Consider the following 23,542-nt stretch of genomic DNA (forward strand, 5'->3'; position numbering starts at 1 on the left):
GTAAAACAGCCATCTCATGTTATCACTGAACTCTCCCTCTACCTTTTCGAATTTTCTCACCACAAACCAGTAGAATTTTCTCGTAAACCTCGTAACCTTAAAGACAATGACATTTGGAAAGCCACGGAGCTCAGACAATTTTTATTGTATACTGGTGTTTTTGTTTTCAAGTCAATTCTACCCGACAACTTGGTGCAACATTTTCAACTTTTGCATTGCGCCATTTATATTCTATGTATGCCATCTCCGGAAGATGAATTTATTACCTACGCTGAATCGCTTTTAGAACCGTTTGTCGCGAGTGCGCACAATTTTTATGGCCGGGGAATTTATTTGTATAATATACATAATTTGGTGCATATTGCTAAGCACGCTAGAATATATGGTAGCTTAGATAATTTCTCCTCGTTTCCATATGCGTCTTATTTAGGAAGACTAAAAAAACTTGTACGAAGCCCCCATAAGTCTTTGCAACAGGTCGTAAACCGTTTAACTGAATTGAGCCAAGTGAAATTTGAAATTTCCTCCAAGAAGAAAATTGAGCCAAAAATATAGCATAATAATGGCCCACTAGTTGATAATATTCGGGGTAAACAATATAGAAAACTATTATTCAATGGCTTTGTCTTTTCTATTAAAAATGGTGACAATTGTTGCAAAATGCAAGATGGAACTATAATTTTACTTGAAAATATAGTCAAAGAGCATACCAAATATTTTTTTATTGGGAGGTATTTTAAAGATGTTGCTGATGAATATACATATCCGTGCAATACTTCTAAACTGGGAATTCTTAAAGTTGAAAGACTATCTAGTTTGAGGTCTTGGCCATTAGAATTGGTTGACCAAAAATTTTATTTTTTGCCTCTTGGAAATTCATGTGGAGTCTCAATACCTTTATTACACACCTTCTGACTATTGCATCAATCTATCATATATGTTATGATATTCCAATTATCAGTGGTAAGGAAATTTTCTAGATTGCTATTTAACTGAGACAATCGTAGCTGCACGGGCTTGGAAGTATTGTTTCAGGTTTGCGGTACATTATGTTCTATGGACAAGACACACTTGCTAGCCCGTGCAGCTACAGAGACAACTACAAATTAAAAAAACTATACAGGGTCTTTTTTTTTGCTCGGAAAAGTGTTTTTTTTCAAAAACTATTTATAGTACCGATTTCAAATTTGGAAGGTCAATTCTCTATACCGGGGGACATCAGTTTGAGAAATTTGAGCGTTTTCGGTAATGTTTTTCACCAATTTTGAAAAATTATTTTTCGACCACTAGGTGCGAGATAAAAAATTTCTATTATAAAGTTGTAGGCCGTCATCGAAAACCCATAAAAATTGTTCACTCGACGAAAAACAACTTATTTATCAGTGAAAATTCGAGCTTGAAAAATTTACAAGTTGGTGAAGCCAAATTACGATTGTTTGAAACGATAATTGAAAAGGGAACAAGTCTAATACAAACGTAGTAGAGTTTTCACACTTGAAAAAATGTACACGTTTGGTTTTTAAATGCAGATATTTTATTCACATAAATTTTTACAAAACATTTTCAATAATATCACCATTGGCTGCAACACAGGTTTGTGCGCGGACAATTAAGTTATCAAACGCTTTCTCTACCATTTCTGGTGTGACGTCTCGGCAAGCACTGATTATTCGTCTAATGAATTCCTCCCTAGTTTCAATGGGCGTGGCGTATACCTTTGCTTTAACGAATCCCCAGAGAAAATAATCCAGCGGTGTTAGGTCAGGTGACCTTGCTGGCCAATGCACTGGACCATTTCTCCCTATCCACCTTTCAGGAAACTCGTTGTTGAGGTGCTCAGTTACTTGCCGGGAAAAATGCGGAGGGGCGCCATCTTGCTGAAACCACAACTGACGTCTTTCAGCCAATGGAAGGTCGTCGATTGCGTCACTCAGTTCGTTCTGTAGAAAATGTAAATACCTTTGGCCGTTGAGGTTCGTCGGCAGGAAAAAGGGACCAATCAAACGGTTTCCAACAAGTCCAACCCAAACATTGACCCGTTCAAATTGAACCTGGTGATGATATTCAAAACCCCAATGTGGGTTGATGTCAGACCAAAGATGGCTGTTTTGATGATTAAAGGGCCCATCTCTAGAAAATGACGCTTCGTCGGAGAACAAAACATGGCGCAAAAATTGTCTATCTTCTTGGACAGCATTTAGTAACCAGTTGCTAATTGCATAACGTCTTTGATGGTCTCCGTCAATTAGTCCTTGGTGGAGCGTAGCTCTGTATGGGTGATAGCGATTCTTACGAAGAATTTTCCACACACGATTTGCAGAAAAACCCAAATCAGCAGCGGCGTTAGCGCAACTGTGACGAGGATATGCCACAAAGTACGCGAGTACATTGTTCTCGAAGTCTAAATCCGGTTGACCCAATCCGCGAAACCTAGGTTGCAAGTTACCAAATTGATTGAAATCGTGAATTGCTCGTCTTACTGTATTTACAGATGGTGCTCCATTTGGATGTCTTTCTGCGAAGATTTCAGTCACTCTTCTAAGGTTTTGCGCTGCTTCTCCATAGTAAATGGCAACTATCTCGGTACGCTCAGCTACTGAATAACGAGGCATTGTTCGAAATATTATCAAACACTGATAATAATCTCCCAAAGTTTTCCTTTAAATACCCAATGCATGTTTAGGATTGACCTATAGCCTCGTGTTTTTTAAATCCGGTCGTTTTTTTAACCAAAGTTTCAACTGGATTAGGTAATTCGGTTTCAATTATCGTTTCAAACAATCCTAATTTGGCTTCACCAACTTGTAAATTTTTCAAGCTCGAATTTTCACTGATAAATAAATTGTTTTTCGTCGAGTGAACAATTTTTAAGGGTTTTCGATGACGGCCTACAACTTTATAATAGAAATTTTTTATTTCGCACCTAGTGGTCGAAAAATAATTTTTCAAAATTGGTGAAAAACATTACCGAAAACGCTCAAATTTCTCAAACTGATGTCCCCCGGTATAGAGAATTGACCTTCCAAATTTGAAATCGGTACTATAAATAGTTTTTGAAAAAAAACACTTTTCCGAGCAAAAAAAAAGACCCTGTATTCTAGAATAGAGGAATTTATAAAAGTTTCCTGTAATCTTAGTGGGTTTTTTTAGCTTTCAAGTGTGATTCATTTCATTAAATAATTATGTTTTGGTTTTAGAAACAGATTTTGGTCGTTGAGTTTAGGGAGCTGTCCGATACGGGTGAAAAAGAAATAAGTATTATACGTTCTTCGTGGTATAATCCCGTAAAAAAACAATGTTTTTGACCACCATTTGTATCAAACCAGAAAATGGTTAAAGCATTGTTAAATAATGAAAAACCAACTTCAAGATGGAGAGTATATGCTATCACAAGAATGTTTTACGAAACGGGTAGGTCTTTTTATCTACGTTAATTGCTAATATTATTGTAACCAGGCCAAATGTTTAAATTGCAGATGACTTTAAAATAGCCAAAGACAAAATGATTAAATTTGAAACACAGTCAGACGTAGGCACAGAAAATGAAGGTGTTGATGTAGAGACAGGAAATAAGAGAAAGCCCAAAGTTCCTGATAGGTATGGTAGGGAAGAAACGGACGAGGACTCCAGTGATAATGGTAAATTTGCAAAAAAAAACTAACCACAATGACATTTAATTATTACAATTTTATGGGCTTTTACCAAGGCAAACAAAAACACAAGAAGAAAAGATTATCAAAGACTACACCCAAGAAGAAAACAGTAAAGGACACTACACCGACTAAGCATCTTCCATTAGTTCCGGAGTTCCCAACGTTAGGTAAGTACTGGTATCATTAATTTTATACATTTTCCAACACATAACAATGTTATTTTGGGAGGAAAAGGGAAAAACTTAAGAGATTGTACATGCTTAGTATTAGGGCTACATGTAGCTGTACGGTTTCATCTGCCTGTAATCGGTGTTCAGATATTTTGGTAGTAGTGAACCTCTTAATTGAGAGATAATAAGATTCATATAATGATTTCATTTAGTTTAGCTTTACCAATGGTTTTTCGATTGACAGCTTGTTAATAACGACTTGCCTTTTGTATCATTATAATTTTTACGGTATAAAGTAATAAACTTTTAATCCAATTCTAATGTACTGTTAATTTAGGAAATAAAAACAAACCAGGTGGGAAAAGTGACAACTCTAGTTCTGAGAATATTTTCCAGAAGTCAACATCAATTTGCAGTGCAATTTCTGGTACTCTAATAAATACGACTTAATTAGTAATAATCAGCTAGTCTAATACCCTAGGCACTAATAGAGGCCTAAGTCATCTTGCAACTTGTAAGACCTTTTAACCAGTGCCTATGGGTTATAATGCGTAGGAGGGTGGTGGCTAGCCCTACATGCCACTAACTATTACCGTTAACATCAGCAAGTTTTTATAGAAAGGGGAAACCCAAGATCTTTGGGGGAAAACCCTTAAACCAGTGGGGAGATAACTTTCAATCTCTACTCAGGAGTTGGTCTGAATTTTCACCCTATTCCACTAACTGGGATCGAACCGGGCTCCTTTTGCTGCAAGGCAAAAGTGCGAACCACTACGCCACCCCATATTCATGGTCATAGGTGTGCCCAACTTTTTCATTTTGTGCCCTCTAATTTTTAATTTTTACCCCCTTATAATTATAATTTTGCACACTTGTATTAAACCCTTATTCCAGATACCGTGAAACGGCGAGTTTACAACGTTTTATATTTATGATATAACTGTTAACAATGGGTTCTACACTATAAGTTAGCGGTCTCCATCTCTAATCAAGGAGATTCCAATAATTATAATAATTTACTTCCTATAATTATTGCGCCTGCTTTAATTAAAATGTAATATGATTTTGTAAGATGTGAAATTTTATCAATTTATCTACCAGGCATATTTGGGGAATTTGGCTACCCCTTTCCCTTACTTGGCAACCTAGTTTTCTCAAATTTTGTGTTCCTCTGTTAAATTTTAGTTTAGGCCCACCTAGCCCTATCCGTGCGCAGATCTATGTTTATTGTGCATTGTTTCCCTTATAGAATCAACTTGTTTTAATGAGATTCAAAGTTCGGATTCTGAATTTGATGATGCTCTTCTTACCCAAAACCGAATTCGAAAAGATGTTCCAAAAATGGCTGATTTCAATGGTAAGAATATACTAGACAAAAAATCACGCAACACATTTCAAATTCATTTGCTGAGTCTCATATCATTTTCAAATGTATATAATTATAGTTAAGAAGAACTCTGCATCTTCTCTTGCTGCCTCAAATTTATCAAGCAACTCCAACTGTGATCCTACTGTTAGTAAGAAAGGTAAACCATACTTTATATTCTGACTTGGAATACCGTGAAAAGTTTTGAAAACCGGCTGGATAAGTCAGGGCATTTGAAAATTAAATCTTAAAGTAAGGGAAATTTATTATTCCATAGAATATATCGACTTTTATTTATTTATTATTATCAACATAAATTACCCAAAAATTATAATAAATTACTATAGTTTACTTTATGTTATCTTATTATCAATTACCTGGTGTACAAAATTTCTACCAGATACTATCCCTTATTATTAGCTCAATTTCAAACAATTTGTTTGGTGTCTGGTTTTTTAATATAGCCTGAGAGTATAAACATGTACTGTGCTGCATTTTTAAAAATTCTCTGAATTGGATTGTTTGTACAAATGTAGTAACATTTACTATTTTTTTCTAAATAGTTATAGAACAAATTCTGAAAAATCAAGAGCATATTATACATCAAGTTGATTTAATCGCCCAAATGCTGAATAAAACTCTTATAGAGAAGTGTACCATTTCGAAATTGGACTTAGAGAAATACGAACTGCAGATACCGGCAAACACTATTGAGGATTTGGATGCCATTGAAAGGTTTGCCAGTTCTGGAGCCAATAAAGATACATTGGTAATAAACTTTCAAGATTAACGTAAAAATGTTTTATTCAAAGATTATCTTTGGGTTAGATATCGTACTTAGGAGGTCTTGGGGGCAAATCAGTTGGTGATTGCACGAGAAAAGTAATGTCATCACTACTGTCTGGTAACCTTGGTATTAATTTAAATTGGGCGGGGCGTAACAAAAAAGGATTTAAATCTCTAATTCTGAAAGACGTCATTATTGGTAATTTCAAGCTATTTGTAGTTGTTAAATCATAAATTAAAATTCAAATGGTTATAGCTGCAGTACGTTCAAATAAAATTTTCAATAATGCTGAAGAGCTTCAAATTGCCAATGCAGTAAAATATTGGCTGAAGTTTTCAAAGACAAGGTTGAGAAATAGGAAACAGTTGAATTCAAATGTTTCTTCTCAAATATCTCCAGCCGTTTCTACTGGAGAAAATAGCTGTGATGATTTAGAAGCGTTTAAACTTCTGACAAATATGTCACAGTAGAATTCCAAGATAGGATAAACTACCTTACGTGCCTTCAATACTTTTTACATGGTTACTTTAAAATACTTGTAAGAAAGTACCTGTTTTTTTGTTCATTGTAAGCCAAGTAGTGTTCATACAAAGTTTATTTTCCATTTTTCTTTATAATTGAAATCCTGTTAACATCTACAAATGCATGTCACAGTATAAATCCAAGATGAGATAATTAATTCTACTACTTAAAGTTCCCTCAATACTTTGTACATCGTTACTTCAAAAAGTTTTGTGATAAATAAAGTACCTGATTTTAATTTTTTTTATAATTGAAATAGACGTTAGTGTTCTTGCGTAGTATAAAAATAGTGAATCACTATAACATGCAATTATAGTGCATGAAACCATCGTATACTGTCAACTAATTTAAAAAAAACTATTTAAAAACGTTGAATGAAGGTTTTATATATATTCATACATAAGTATATAAAGGTTTATTAATCGTTGCTTGCAACGTTTTATAGCAGTTAATTAACCGTTTCAACAACGTTTTCCTAATAACGATATAAATGCGTTGTTTATAATAACGTTAGTATTTTGAAGATTATTATGGGAAACAACGTTTTTTAAACGTTGCTAGACTCGTTCTGTCACCGTACATCGTCAACGTCGCACTCAACGTTTAATCTCAACCTAAAATTAACCGTTATTGAACGGTTAATCAACGAGTTTTTTCTACATGGGTAGGTTTAAAAGCGTCAAGCTCTTCCGCCTTCCTACCCTTTCCCTTGAAAACCCTTGTCACTCGAGATTCCGTCCAACTACGAGGTACAGTATCATGTTGCATGACGACATTAAACACCACCAGTAGACATTGGCCAGCAAGAGGCCCCAGCGCAGAAATGACCTAGGGATATAAACCATCAGATCCTGCGGCTTTACCTTTTTTCACTATCATCAGAGCCAGCATATATACTCATTTTTATTGAACGGCTCAAGCAAACGGTCATGAGATGATCGACTACATTCAAGTATAGGCCACTTCACACTATTATCACAAGGATAACTTGAGATTTCTTCTTCCAGTTCTGTGATGTATTCAGTCAATCTAGTAGTCATCATCGGCTTGTCAACAGGTGACACATAAAGGTCTATATAAAGGTATGATGGCATCTGACCCTAACTCGGAAAACTTCCTAAAGGAAATCAATATAATAACACATTGTTAAACATACGATATAGGTTTCATTTCGACATAGAATCCTTAAAAAATCAAATTAATATTCTGGTAGATCTATTTATTTCCCAAAAATTAACAGCGTAAGCGACTGCTTACACAATTTTATGACATTGGAAGGTGGCTTCCCTGACCTTGTTAAGTACTTCCAGGTTGTTTCATGCATCCCTGTTGCAAACACCTCAGAAAGAAGTTTTCTTTCCCTGACAAGAAAAGAATCACGTCAACGAACAACTAATGGGATAATTTAGACTTTCAAATCCGGCTACGTTGTCCATTAATCGGGATTTGCCGAATTGTTTACAATAAAACCCTTATTTCGTGGTTGACGAATTTGGTAAGAGCTCTTATCGTAGAGTGTCATTCTTTGATTAAATTGCCAGGGAAGAAAATTTTATCTTCTCTGAGATAACGTTTAATTTAATATATTTGTGTCATAATTTTAAAATTTTAGCTAGAGCCAAATTAATTCTTTAAAATAGAGCATTTCTAAATTAAAATATATAGATGGGGGGTCTAAATCAGACCGGGCCAAGAGAACGTTTAAATTAACATATTAGTGTCATAATTTTAAAAATTGAACTATAGTCCAAAACATTCTTTAAAATAGAGCATCTCTTAATTAAAGTATTTATATTTTTATGTTCCTCCTATTATAATTTGAAATTTTGTTTTAAATTAATACAATCTTTTTTAAATTAATCACTTTGGTCTGTACAGATTTATAATCATCTTCGTGGACAAATATTATGTGTTCTCTACACAGAAAAAAACATTTAGCATTTAAACACATTTTTCACAACTAAACATGCGATTTTCCTAAACGGGAAAAAATTATGATAAACTCCTAAACGCCTTCGTGTTGTAAAATGAAACGTCCAAATTCTGAACACTTCGTACGCGTTGCGACGCATTCATAGGTGTTTATTTCGCTAACGTTTTCGGGAAGTAAACGTTGTTCTTAACATACGGTTTAGGTTTTAAACAAACCGTTTATGCGGACCCGTTTCTAAGTTACGCGCTAGCCAAGTGTCGTCAGGAGCCATTTTACTTCAGACCAGCTAGGCAGTTAGAATCTGTTCCATTGCGCCGAATCCCATTCGAGCAAAAAAGCCGCACTTTGGCAGATTTATGATTCGGTTTTATTTGTTGCAGCATCTGTCAGAACAGCATGCAGTGTTATTTAACCTAACCGAACCTGGAAATATTTAAAGTGGTCATTTCATTTGACCACTACCACCTCAATTTTCTTACTTTTCCTAAGCCTAACTATTTCCACTTAATTTTTTAAAGGAGACGAAAACTAAAAATTGTTATTATTTTGACACCCATTTTTTATACTATGCTATTTTATAAAGTATTTTTTTATGAAAATACAAATTTTAAGCAATTTATTTTTTACATAAAAATTTAGCGTAAAAATTGGCAGCTACACAGTCTAGTAGAGAAAGGGATATTTATATTTTATTTTTCAATAGGTTTTTAATGTTCTCGTGATAATTATTTACCGCGTTTCTATTTCTTTTGTTTATATTTTTACCTCTCCAAGGGGACAAAGTCCCCTAGGAGGGGTTATACAATCACCGTGTCTGTCTGTCTGTGGGTGGGTGGGTCTGTCTTCGGGGAAAGTATGCAGTTTCTCGAAATTTCTGCGAAGGGTTGGCAAAAACACCGTGTGACGGTGAGCGTTAACGGATTGACTCGCGGTTGGGTTTGGTGTCGTTGGTCTTTTTTTCGTCAACGCTCACCGTCGCGACAGTTTTAACTAAGTTTGATTGGATATTTCGTTATTGTAATGTGTATGTGAAGGTTGTGAATGTTGAGTTCGTGTTATGACGGTTGTTGATGTTGAGTCTGTGGTGTTTGTACGGGCGTTTTCTCTCCAACTTCTTCTTTATGACTTTGGGACGGACTAAGTGCTGAGTGTTATGCAACCTATCAACGTCCAATGGCAGGGTTTCCACCAATTATACACGGTATTCGTCTTAGTACCAATTTGCTATTTATTTGCGCCGGCCGGGAATCGGACCCGGGTCTGCCTCGTGCAAGAGATTTACTCTAACCACTCAGCCACCAACGCTGGTTAAGTTACGCTGTTTTCTATAAAAAACAGCTTTGGCGAATGTTCTTTACAAAGTTATAGCGTTAGGTACTATAATTTATTCTACATCATTTTAAATATTTGTAAATTATATTAATCTTATATTTAATTAAATATTTATTAATTATATTAATCTTATATTTAATTAAATATTTATAAATTATATGAATCTTATGTTTAATTAAATATTTATTAATTATATTAATCTTATATTAATTAAATATTTATAGATTATATTAATCTTATATTTAATTAAATATTTATAGATTATATTAATCTTATATTTAATTAAATATTTATAGATTATATTAATCTTATATTTAATTAAATATTTTAGTATTTTAATGTAAAATTTGATCGTGATCAGGAATTGAACTCGGGTCGCATTGTAACAATGCGGATAGTTCACCGCCAAGCCATTGACTTCCTTAGGGAAAATATTTAAGTAAAGGAACCATTATGATAAGGCGGGTTCAATAAACAATATCTGTATATATTGTTTATTGAACTTTGATTTTTTATTCTTTGGTACGGTTTTTGTTTTGTTTTAAATTTTTGTTAAATTCTTTACAAAATTTCGATAAAACACAAAAAGTAGTTCAATGTTACCTTTTAATAACACTTAGAAAAAGGATAATTATTCAAAACTCCCGGGGAAACTATATTAAAGTAATAATATAGCGCCACCGTGTGGAGAACTATCAATCAAACCGGGTAAAAAATATAATCTCTTCAATTTTTCGAACTTTAGTTAAATCTCGACTGGTCAAAAAACACAAAATAAAGGTATATAAGGCCGTAGCCGTCAACATAGAAGATTTAGTCTTTCTTAGCTCTTGGCTGTCAGACGAACTACTACAGGAAGGGATCATGGTGTCGGTCAAAAGTTATGAGGTAACTTTGCGGTTTTAATTAGTATGTTCGGTCTTCGGTCGAGAAAAGGGTAAAATTGTGTTTCGCGTTTGGAACGTGAGTGAATGAACAGAACGTGTTTAAGACTGAAAGTGTTAAAGTAATTGTGAACAAACTCAAGTCAACGGTAAGATAAAATTGATTGATATTATTTTTTGAATTGGAATAACCTAATTATACCCTTGAAATTATCAACTCAACTTGTCAGGCTAATTAAGTAGATTGGAAGCAATTAGTAGGGAACAGCTCTCAGCTGTTAATTAAGACAGTTTATAGTTAGGTTGTTTGAATTTAGTTAAAATTACTCGGTATAATTTAAGTGTAAGTGTGTTTTGGTTTATTTTTCAATCATGATGAACTAAAACAAATCTAGTCTTAGACACTTGAGTACCAGTTCTGTACAATAACGTAGAAGGGATATATATTGTTGGGTTATTGATGAAAGTTAAATCTAGAACGTTCCATAGACTGTTCAGAATAAAAATAAACATTTATAATTTTGCATAATTCTGGTTGTCATTTTATTTTCTAATCACTCGCCCACAGCATTACAGTTCTGGCAATCCCGAATCAAATAAATTTTCGATATAACGGCGACGGAAAATTATTCTCGTAAATTTATCGCGCGGCCTTAGGGAATATTCTTTTAACAAAATTTCGATAAACGGTCGTTTAACTAAACTCGGGCCGATTCCGTTAAAATTGTAAACCAAAAAGCGAACGATCGTTATAATACCCTCTGTAGATATTTATTTCAATAAAATTTGCTTCGTATTATATTCAACTGATAAACTTGTATTGTAAAAAGGGTTTAATTCAATTGTGCCTTGTTAGAGTACGTCTAACTCACTGTTGTAACTACTTAACTTATGATATTCTGAATAAATTATAATTGGTCGTTTCGTCTCAATTATTTTTCTTATAATTATAATTTTAAACCGGGCGGGATAGAATTGGGATAACATTTTTAACCAATAAATCTTAATTGTGGAGATATATCTTTAAGGGTTATCTCGAGAAATTAATACCACTAGGGACAATTCTTCCGAGGAGAGGTATATTTTGGCTTGCCAACTTGTTATACTATGCTATTTTGATAAATTTTATTAGATACAAATACAAATTTTAAGCAATTTATTTTTGACATAAAAATTAAGCGTAAAAATTGGCAGCTACACAATCTAGTAGAGAAAGGGATATTTCTATTTAAATTACTATGGGTTTTTAATGTTCTCATGATAATTATTTACCGCGTTTCTATATCTTTTGTTGATATTTTTATATACTTACTTTACTTCGACTACATCTTTTCCCGCATCTCTATCTCATTTGTGGTTTTCGTACTATCTTTGTAATTTTTTAACTTCTTCGATGAAGATAATTAATGCTGGCTTTCAGGTGAATCTCATGTTCAACTGGTTATGAAAACCTTCCAGGTGGTTATTCGTTCGCATTAGAAAGTTACCGAAGTGGTTCCACATTTCCGGTGGGTGTAAGGAGTTTTCAAGAGGTGTGCAAATACCATTTTTTGGGGATCGAATCGAATATCAAATATTTTTTTCAAATCACGGCAAATACCAAATGGAATATTTATAACGTCAAATAATTTGGTCGAATATTTTTAGGGCAAAAATTTAGACCAGTTAACTGATCAATTACCAAATAGTATTTCGAATATCAAATTATTCGAAGTATTTGGTTTTCAAATAGCCAAATAGTTTGCATATTTGTCAAAAAAAAATAATTTAAATCACTGTTCGTTTTACTTGAAAATAGTAAAATATTAAACAAAGTTCCCTGGGCGAACTTGGTAAATCAGTGGTATAATGACGGGCCCGTCCTAAAATATGGTTTTTAAAATTTTTAATTTTACTTAGCCTTCTCTAAGGCTCTTAATAAAAAACACTGAAGGTGGTCCATTATCTAAGGCTGCAGGCGGGTCCAGAATTTTTTATTACGCCACTGTGGTAAACTCTAACTTACCATTGTACAAAATGTCTTTATTTTCAACCTTCCTTCGAACAATTTTTTCGATTTGATCAAAATGAGTTAATAATTATAGTGCATATCAACTTATCAATTATCATACATATTTTAATTGGGAACCATGGCAAAATAATAATAATAATAATAATTAACTAGGCCAATACCCTAGGTACCACTCCAGGACCAAGTCTTCTAGCGACTCTTAACCTTTAGTAACTACTAACTACAATTAAAATCAAAGGACATGCTCATACTTCAAAGTATGCAAACACTTAATTAAAATTTCAAGTTTTTAAATATATGTAAAACGCAAGGGAGCAGATCTTTTGTTACAAATTAAAAAATTGCATTTATATTAATTTTAACTCAAAAATTCTAAACAGAAAAATCCATAGAGTTACTTACATCAACTTTCCTCCCGGTTTTTAGTTTTGTTTAGGACTTGGTTTACGTTTTAGACTCAATTTTAGTTTTACTTTGCTATTCTAGAAAATTCCATAACAAAAGAGAACACGCGAGTAATCTAGCCAATAGGCGCTAGAATACACAGCTTCTGCCTTTCGCTAAAAAGTTTTTATACAAACGGTATGGATAACGGACGTGCAAGTTACTCTTTATATGGTCCTTGGCGCTGCGGCCTTAAGAGAGGTGCCAGAAATAAGTACTATTTCGGCTTCAAAAGTCGCTTGATGACTCAGGCCTAAGGTGGTAACTTGGGTATTAGCCTAGCTGATTATTATTATTATTATTATTAAATTTCACAGCGTTCTTCTCTTGAAACTCAACAGAAATAAGGACTCCCCTGGGATGGCCTTGAACTTCAACAAATTGTCAAATTAGAAAAAGACCCGCGGTTATTCGACCATTTTCCAAACTATTTGAAAAAACCAAATACTTTTTCCCTATTTTTTCGAATATTCGACTATTTGATAAAAAAATTCGATTATTTGCGAACTTTTCCAAGCGCTATTCGATTCGACGAATCGAATATTCGATTTGGTATTCGATCGAATTATTTGGTCTGACCAAATATTTTGCACACCCATAGTTTTCCAACCAGGTCCCAACAAAATAGTTCATAAACGAAACGAGATTTGGATTTTCACGACGAAATTCCTTTTTTTTTGCGGTCGCTCAATTGTGATTATTGCATCGGTTGATTAGAAAATAGAAAGCCCGCCTTTGGGCTAATTTCATCAAGAAAATTGGCGGAATTCGGTGCAATGGGAAGATACCGGCAATTATTGAAGGGACTATTGGTGTCGCATTCTGGACTTAGGGCTCTATTTTATGGTTAGTATAGTTTTTGTTTTATAATCATGATATATTATACGATGGTGAATAAGATGGACTTTCACTCGCGCTATCGGGACCCATAACCTATTGGAAATTATAAGATTAAGGCGAAGGGGCAAAGTAGTTTAAAACGAGGAGTCAAACAATGATCCAGAGTTTTGGATATGTTTTGTTAAAGTTTGTCTCTTCGTTTTTCACTACTTAGGCACTTCGCCTTAATCTTATAACTTCCAACACCCGGGTCAGGTTTTAGCAGGCTGATTTGTTTCTCAGATTTTGCCCTTACAAAATCTTTCCCCAAACGGGTTTTTCAGGTTCTTCACAATGATTATTTAGCCACGATAAAATAAAACATAGAAATTTTCACATAAGCAAGCTTTTAATAATCTTAATTCGTATACATTTTATTATTACATATTAAATTGCTTATTCATTTATCATTTTCCATATCCTGATCTTAGACCTTTATTAGTGCAGTGTTGCCATAGAGATTCATATCCATTCAAATCTTTGACGTGGTATTTAATACAACGTTGTGTTCTTTTACAATCTTTGTCAGTCTGACACTCTATGTCTACGTAAAATAATTTTTGTAGTATCAAAGAAAATCGGTTAAACCGTTGCTTACGTTATTATAAAGGCCCGTGCACGAGATATTTTTTTATTTATTTCTGGCAATTAAGTTCGCCAAATCTAACCGCTAGAATATCTCTGAGCTCGACACGTTGGTTGGATCAGCCTTGCCTACGTTTTATTAATTTAGTGCAACGGCCTTTTATAATGTAGGCCACGGTATCTCTTGTGACTATTAGGCAAAGGAACAAGACGTTAAAAACTACCCCTTTGTTGGGAAGCGTGCCCCGGCCTATAATAAATCGTAGGAAACGGTTAAACAAGAACATGCAATATATAAAAGTACAGTTAGCTCTAACATTTTGATTTTGATGTCAGTAGACTGATTTACAAATTGCTTGCAGGGAAACCAACGTTAGAAACAAAGCCATTAGAGGTTCGATTTTGATGATTTTATTTACACTTAATGACGCCATTAATAAGGAATAGTCACATATTTACTACTAAAGCAAATTTTAATACAATTTTCAGCGAGGTCTTAGAGAGAAAAATACGATAAAATATTATTCCGGATTTGAATTAATTTTAAAAATTTTACATTTTAGATTGGTGGCGCCATCTAGTAAGACTTAGAAGGTTATGACGTTACCTCTGTAAAAGGATCTTCACGTTTGTAAAATGTGTATAACGGGAAATAGATCAACATAGGTACTATCAGAAGTAAATCAACTGATGTTATTGGGGAGTGCCAATATTTTAAAAGCCAGTTTCCTTAACGCGGGGAGATAAAAATACATCCGAATGACTCTCCCTTCAGTTCCCACCAATTATTGCACTACGGAATAGTGAGTATCCACATTCGATTTATACGTCATCATCTACTAGTCGCTAGATGGCGATAGTGGAGCTATGAGGGTGCGAAATTTGAAAACATCGATTCAAGGGAGATCCCGTATGGAAAATGCATTTTGGGTAAGATATATAGCGGTCTGATAACTTAGGCTCATTTACTTCTGGTACTATAGATTATCGTATTTTAATGAAAATTTACTTTTATTCCGTATTTATATAGCGATGGTTACATTTAACTAGCGCTTCCAACGGTCAACTGATCTGATCATTCAGGTTAAATTTCCCAGTTAACTGTAATCTGAACAGTTATCTGACTAATATTTTTAGCATTATATCCTATGGAAAAAAAATTAAAAATTATAATTTTTGATGAAGTTATTTTTCAGCACTTCATCCTAGCCTTGTTTTAAAATCATATAATCAGATACCGCAACTGATATCTGGGAGTCGGTTGGAAGCACTACATAGCATTCAATTCCCTAGTGATAACCATAAGTTGATGATAACGCTAAGTAGTCAAATGGGTATGCCGCCTAAGTCACCTTTGTTTGTCCATATACACACGGAAAACTTACCTTTACTAAAACAGCAAAAACTGTTTTTTTCATTACAGCAAGTCGCGGTTTCACTAGTTTATCAATAATGTGTTTTGATTTCTACCGTTTTAAAACCAAACAGGCATTGCCCGTATTTTTGTAATTCTTACTGTTTGTAAGCTGGCGGCTACAGGTCGATTTAATATTTTTTTACAGTAAGGAAAAGCAAGAGCACGTAAAAGATTCCACTTTTAGCTGTTTTTAACTCAAAACAGGATTTTTGTTGTTATTTACAGCAAAATTGTTGTAAATAATATAAGAATTTTCTATTAAAAGATATATTCATGAATGCTGTTCTTAAGACATCGGTAATTTTCAACTAAACATTGAATGTGGTGGTTGATAATATATATTATATATTTTTTAGACAGTCCACTTCACAACCCATTTCTGTTTGATAAGGCTTATCGGACGGGATAAGGGGTGTATTATAAAACATTAAAGAGCAACGCAAGTGACTTGGACATAATTTCAAGATCTTCATAACGTTCACCCTTTCTTCCTAATTATATTTAAAAATAACCATTGAGTTAAAAAATATAATTAGATGACGTATTTTTCATAAAAATAACCCGATATTTCTTTGGGTTAATTACAATTAACGTTGATTAACGTTGCTTTATAAAAAAAAATAATTTTCGGAGTATCATTCTATTGTGGCCCCATGTGTATTATATCAATTTAAAGCTCAGTTCACACTATTGAAATAATTGGGTCACTTAGTCAGTGGCGTAGCCATAAATTTGGGAAGGAGGGTATTCAACTAATTTAAGCCAGAAAATAATATAGCGTGAACAGAAAAAGGTAGAAGAATGGTAACAAATTTTCGTTCACACTATTCTACGCCGCTTGTAAGAAGTTCGTCGTCGTCATCCGGACCTTCGCACCGTAATCCGGCTCGTTAGTTACCGACATCCGGGCATCCGTGCCGTGAGGGAGACGAACGGACAGTTTCAAACTGTCATCGCGAAACAAGAAGTCCCCAGTCAAGAAAACGCGTGTGCGTGTGTCTTGCGTAATCCGGAACCCCGTTACCTGGAAGCCCCCGTAACCCGGAATCCCGTAAATCGAAGAGCAGCCACGAAGAAAATCTAGTGATAGTTACCAAATTTCGTCTCCCCCCCCCCCCATAGAATACCCAGGGTCAAGTCTAAAATAACTGTTTAAACGTAGAGAGAAAATGTCTAAGAAAGGTGCAGTCCCTCGCTATTGTCCGAAGAAATAGACCACCGAGTTCAAGAGCTCATATCCACTTGGTATCTTTGTACTGTTAAGAATAAATTTTGTCAATCGTGTTTTTCCCCTCGCCTTAGTATAATTTTTTAAGTTTTTGGAGTTTAAAATTAATAGTAGTCGGCCATAATTGTAGTGTTTTATTTTAATCATAGTTACCAGAGTTTAGTGTATATATTTTATTTGTTTCCCCTCGCTGATTTAAGTCAGTATGTCCGAAAGAAAAGATGTTAGAACTGACCCTATTGAGAATCGTAAGAAACTCTTTTAATCTATTGTGCATGTTACCCTTCGCTTAAAAGTAATAACTAGCATTAGGGCTGGCCTAACCATCATACTAACGAATAGAATTATCCTATCAGTCCCCCTGCATTGTGGTTCATTTTTCTTTTGTATCTAGTGTATAAATGTTAAAATAAAGATTTTCTGATTGACTGAACTCGAATCTCCCCCAGTTTTATATATTTTTTTCTTTTCCCCTGTATGTAATCTCCTCTTTCGGATTAAATTCACTTCACGATAAGGTCACGACTCGCATTTTGTCGCCATCTTTTCCCGCCTTTATGTATTAATATCTTTGAGCAAGGGCTAGAAATATTTCTGTGAACAATCAATCATCACGATTCAGAATTTCCTAAAAAGGTTGCATAAGCCGTTATAGTTTTTTTTTCAAAGAAAATAATTCTTAACACCTAACTCGAAAGTGTATTTTATTAAATGGCGTACTACGGAAGTTAACTATTGCTATTTCGATATGTTTTATAATAAGTGAATTTTTATTAAATTAAGAGTGTACGGAGTAGAAAACAGATAATTTTCTTATAACTTATGATTATTTTTTAAAGCGTAATAATTAAAAAAGTACGCCGGAATTTGCAATATAATTTAATTCAAAAAGAGGTTAGTTAACAAGTTGATCATTTCGGCTATGATCATTTTTTAATAGAAATAATTAAGCATTAATTAAATAAGTACATTTATTGCACTAGGTTCTTCTAGGGATGCAATCGGAATTTGATTTTTAGAAAAAAAGAGCAATTAAAATTACTTGTAAGTTCCGATTTATCATAATTTAGATTTAAGCACAGAATATCTGCGCTTGCGTCATTGGTTATCTCCGTCATAAAACGGCCGCCATTATTTTTTATGAGGTTACGGATTACTACGCCAAAAACCACGTGACCATTTTGAATTCAGATCACAATTCCGTGGGTAGGGCGGGGAGAAACACGTGACCAGCAATAGTATCAAAAGGTTATATCCAAGCAAAACGCGTTACCATGACAATGAAAATAGACCACACGTACGTGCAAGCTCCAATATTCTGAGACGTTCACAAATTACGTAATGCAAAATAATATCGGCATCCCAACACTTTTGATATTTTTTCTTATATATTTTAAATAAACGGTACACGTATACAAGCTTGTAGCTTTAAATAGATTAATATTATCACAGAATTTGCATTGTCAAAGGCAGTGGCGCACCCATGGGGCCGATTTTACATGGTCTTTATTTTACTTATTTGACCCGTGAATAGGCGATAAAAGCTACTCTTTCTCTGTTCATCGCGATTTTTAATACAGCGAGTATTGTACCTTTCTTAATTATTTTATTTTTTTCTGGTAAGATTTTTTGTTAATCGTCTTTCTACGTAACTAAAGTAGTCTTTCTTCGTTTCTTTTAACCCTTTTATATTTTCACATATAAATTGATGTATATTAATGCAAGTGATACATAATAAGCGCATCTATATTAAAACTATTTTTTTTATCAATTCCAGGCAAATAAATGCTAGCGCATCGCTATCTCCGCCTATAGGCTAGTCGAACCACCACCAGTGACAAAGCGAAAAACAGTCCCGGTTTCTCTCTGTCCCGTGCCGCTGGTGTCTTCGCCCGGTTTGCCCCCCACCTTTGGTACCTTTACTGACTAAGCAAAAACACTTAAAATTCTATAGTTCAGCCACTGACGAAGCTTTTTTTTGAGATACACACACATCGGTGTCGACCCGAGGCCTTAGACACCAGTACACACACAATAACTGATTAATCAGGGCGAGATATTGCAACGGCCACGCCAACGGGGGGATACGTGGGGACAGGGGTGGGAACACCCTTGGCGGAAGTATTCCGACCACCCGTTAGGGGATTGGTGGTCGTCCTCACACGGCCATCCACAAACTCTGCCTCCCGGACGCCTGGGATTACAGGAGTGAGCCACTACTCCCGGCTCCACTGACGAAGCGAAAGGCAGCAGCTTCTCTCTCCGTTTGAGCTGTCTTTATCTTCGCCACCCCGCCTTGGGCTTCGTGACAGTCTAAGCAAACATTCTTGAAAGATCGAACGTACGACCGACGATGACCGACGTACCAACCGCTCCTTATAAAATAGATCTCGTTTTAAGCAGGGATAGCTTGAACTGCCGCGAGATAGATAAATTTCGATATTTCCCTTGGAATAAACGTCCCCCCCCCCGCAGAGAAAAGAACCTTCTCTCCCTCCACCCCACTAAAGTCGCCTTGTAAAATTTTCCACATTCGACCGCAGAGCGGCGCTGGCTCAGAGATTTTATGAAATTTTAAATTTTCTCGAGTTTGTCGTAAAATATTCTAGACAGAGATGCCACCTTGAAAGGGCCTACTTGACTACTAAGAGGTGTCATTAACTTATGATATAACTCCATTCCATAAAGGTCCCTTATTTGGTAGTTCAAAATCTATTAAAATTTTCAGAAAAAATTAACATTGAATATCGTGAAATATGCGTCAGATCACTTCTTAAAACCTAAATTAAGATTTTAAAAACTAGTTTGATATTGCAAATTTCGATTATAAAGCTGTAATTTTATTTAAAAATCGGTTAATTTGATTTTTAGAACAGATTTTTTTATTGTTCGTAACAATTTCTGAGATTTAAATAATAATAATAATAATATAGTTATGAATTGTGTGATTTTAATCACCACTAATAAAGTTCCGATAAAATACTATTATTGGTGTAAACAATAAACTGAAACTGGACCCACTAGGACGTTTAGATACATTTAATGCCTTACTTACCATCCGAAGCTACCATGTGGTTGCCCAAGATACAAAGCAGAAAGGCAATTGTAACAGTAGAAGCGATAATTGTTGAAGCCTTCATTGTACCTGTAGGAAAGTTGGATTTAATATTACCAACAGTTTCTATGGAATTGTATAATATTTTCAAAACGAAATCCAATCCTATAGGAAAGCCCCTGGAGGAATTTTGTTAAAAATTGACGCGGTGTCGCCCCTCGATTCCTTGAATAAGGAACTCTACCTAACATACCTCAACGGTGACGGCCCTTACACAACCGCCTATATATCTTAAAAAACAACGGATAACCAAAAACGATGTGCCAAACTTTGATAACAGCATCCGGAAAAAGAACCGATGTTTGGAAAAAATTAAAAACGAAACCGAAACCAATGTTTATATTATGATAAATGGTTTTAAGCGGTTCGATATTTATTTACTTCCATGTTTGAAAATTTCAAGGAATAAGATATGCAATAGATAACCTGAACCGCAAACGGATCCGAGATTAACCGTGTAAATTTTAGGAAGTTTAACCAAAATATTGTATTCGGAACCGATGAAGTCAAGGTTAGTAACCGGATTCGAGATATTTCAAATAAAAGTATGACCAGAGCTTACCGTTTGATAGTAAATAAAAGCAGGACAATTCGAAGCGAGCGACAGTCGTTTGATAACTCGTTTCTGACGCGTTTGATCCTTATATAGTTTTCGCAAATTGAATGAGTTGTTGATAATTTATGATCCTTGTCACTTGAGGCGTTGCCTACGTTATAATAAAGCCCTGTGCACGAAATCTGTTTTCAATTTATTTGTGGCATTTTTTATAGGCAATTGTCCTATTTGTTAACGTGTTGTTACCCCGTATCGGCCGATAATAAAAATATTTTTAGCTCTCCGAGGCACTTGTACTCCCTAGAAGAGATTTTACAATCACCGTGTTTGTCTGTCTGTGTCATCGGTTTAGGCTGTGTATTAACGTTTATCAATACGGTTAGGTTGGCTTCATTTGAAATTTTCGGCGCGTTATAAGCCGTGTTTTGATAATAGCATACTCAAGTTGAGTTGAATAAACTAAATCTCGGCCAAGGAGAGGTACTTATTTGGTTTACCAACTTGTTGAGCAGAACGACGGACTAATGGGCAAGCCTAAGACTGCATAAATATAATAATAAATCATATTGAGCTATAAATAAAACAAAAGTACGTTTTCCTTTCCACTTTATTAAGTTTTTAAAGTCAACGTTTAATATTCATTAACTAATTCATTTAAAATTAATTAATTAATTATTTTAATTTAAAATAGGGCCGTGAAGAGAACCCAGTGTTGGAGATACGCGACGCCGCCCGCCCCCTTGACACATGTAAACAAAACTAATTGCGGTTTAATTGTTTTTATATGACATATACAGTGGCGTAGCCAGAAATTCCTCAAGGGGGGGTCTAAGTATGTGAATGTTAAGAGGGCAGTCGAGAAGGGGGTGGAAATTTAGTACAGTCCAAGGTAGACACAAGGGGGGGGGTTTGGACACGGAAAACCCCCCCCCCCCCACCCCTTGTCTACGCCACTGGGCGTATATATATATTGATGGTTAAATATATAGTCACAAAGTATAAAATATAACGTCAACATATATACGCAATATAGAAAACCATTTAGGCGTGAATTCGTACTTAACATCGATGTGCTTGGTGCGAGAGTTGGTTCTCTCCCTGTGAGACAGTTTAATACATCCGTGATTGTCCTCGTAAAGTATTGTTGGTAAGACTGTTGGACAACCCATGCCATTGAGAAGTCTACGTAGCCAGATGACTTCTTGAGCTGCGTTGTCGACTACTATATACTCAGCTTCAGTTGTTGATAAGGCGACCGTGCTCTGCTTTCGACTAAACCAGGTTATTGAACCATCACCCAATTGGAATAAATAACCATCCTCTTCTGAATGTGATCCAGATTTCGCCTTTCTCAAATCAGATCCGCCTTCGTTCAATCGTACGTTCCTACTTATGGTGCTTTCTGTTGTTTGTTTTTATCGGGGAAGGTGGGTATCTCCCATTTCCCGAGGATTTTTCGAAAACTTTCGGCGGGTTTGCTAATAAAATACCTGCAACTACCTTAGATAGAACAGTTCATATAGATCAACAGGTTTTTTTTCCAAAACGTTGGCCGCCACAGTAAAACAAAATGGATCAAGACCTGATTTTGTTAGAGATATAGTGCCTTAGGGTTTCGTTGATACACGGTGCGGAAATGAACAACTATAGAACGATGCACATTTTACACACGTGAAGATCCTTTTACAGAGGTAACGCGATTAGAGGCCTATTTATAACACTCGAAGTTTTATATTCGTGGCGACATCTAGTATAAATTTTAAAATTAATTCAATTTCGGAATAACATTTTATCGTATTATTTTTAGATTTGTACATGGAGTCCTTCATTTGTCGACAAATAATTTTTTGGATAATTTGAATACGGAGCACCGCGAAACTGGATTCAATGGACCAATCCACCTCGAAGTAAATGTCCGCTAAAATGCGGTGAAGCTCCTTCGTGCAAAGAACACATTCACGATCTCGTTGCTAATGGCGCGTCGTCTAATAACTCGGGTAAGATGCATTCCGTATCACCCTGTATATACTATGTATAAGTAGGACCTATACATATATATTGTACAAAATAGCGATAAATATTAAAAATAAAAAATTTTTGAAGCAGTGGAAAGAATAACAAACGTTTTTCTCGAAAGTGACAATTCTAATTTCAGATTTATTATATAGCTGTAAAAGTTAATAATACTATCCCGGTACATAATTAGCGATTGCATTCGTGCTTCGATTTTAACACGTCACGTACCAATACAAAGGGCAATTAATAATTGATATTCCACATTAACTCAAGTGCATAATTAACGATTGCATTCTTGACTCGATTTTTACACGTCGCACACTGAGGTGAAACAAAAAACTAAAATAGGTCAAACGGTTTTTTTACTGAAAAATCTACTTAAAATGTGGTAATTACAATCAAATTTGTTAAAATATATTTCGATTATTCCAAAGTTCAAAAAGACGAACTTACTTGAGAGGCGTAACCATTCAAATATTATCTGCTTTTATAAATAATAAAGTTTAAAAAATGGTAGTTTAAGTAAATTAAATAACTATAATATTTTTTTCATTAGATTTCGTACCAAAGTAATCACTTGACCTTTCGAATATTGTATTAAGACCTATTGAAATTTAAGAGCCATAATCAATTATAAGTTTTAG

At 34.7% G+C, this 23,542-nt stretch overlaps 2 protein-coding genes across 4 annotated transcripts in view; one reads left to right on the plus strand and one right to left on the minus strand.

The window, feature by feature from the left end:
- The window catches only part of LOC149949493 (L-xylulose reductase-like), a 156,025-nt gene that overhangs the window by 130,108 nt on the left and 2,375 nt on the right, over positions 1–23,542 (plus strand). The window lies entirely within an intron of this gene.
- Positions 14,312–22,071, minus strand: LOC149949495 (uncharacterized). Of its 3 annotated transcripts, XM_090167828.1 has the most exons (4): positions 21,942–22,071; positions 20,889–21,051; positions 20,267–20,356; positions 14,312–14,525 (listed from the first exon to the last, which is right to left on the minus strand). In XM_090167828.1, coding segments are annotated over exons 1-4 (369 nt in total). In that variant the 5' UTR covers positions 22,057–22,071; the 3' UTR covers positions 14,312–14,524. The 3 variants fall into 3 exon arrangements, with proteins under 3 accessions (XP_090023954.1, XP_090023955.1, XP_090023953.1); XM_090167829.1 differs by lacking the exon at positions 21,942–22,071 and having other exon boundaries at positions 20,889–21,009; XM_090167827.1 differs by lacking the exon at positions 14,312–14,525 and having other exon boundaries at positions 20,263–20,356.

This window comes from Leiobunum rupestre, chromosome 3 (assembly GCF_980474605.1).
Source record: "Leiobunum rupestre chromosome 3, qqLeiRupe1.1.hap1, whole genome shotgun sequence".
In the NCBI taxonomy this organism is placed as follows: Eukaryota; Metazoa; Arthropoda; class Arachnida; order Opiliones; family Sclerosomatidae; genus Leiobunum; species Leiobunum rupestre.

Coding starts and splice junctions, on each gene's coding strand:
- LOC149949495 (XM_090167827.1), bottom strand. CDS start 22,056: ATGGCATGGGTTGTCCAACAGTCTTACCAACAATACTTTACGAGGACA. Junction 21,052..21,941: donor ACCAAGCACATCGATGTTAA/GTACGAATTCAC, acceptor TTTCGTGCACAG/GGCTTTATTATAACGTAGGC. Junction 20,357..20,888: donor CTTTTATTTACTATCAAACG/GTAAGCTCTGGT, acceptor ACTTTCCTACAG/GTACAATGAAGGCTTCAACA.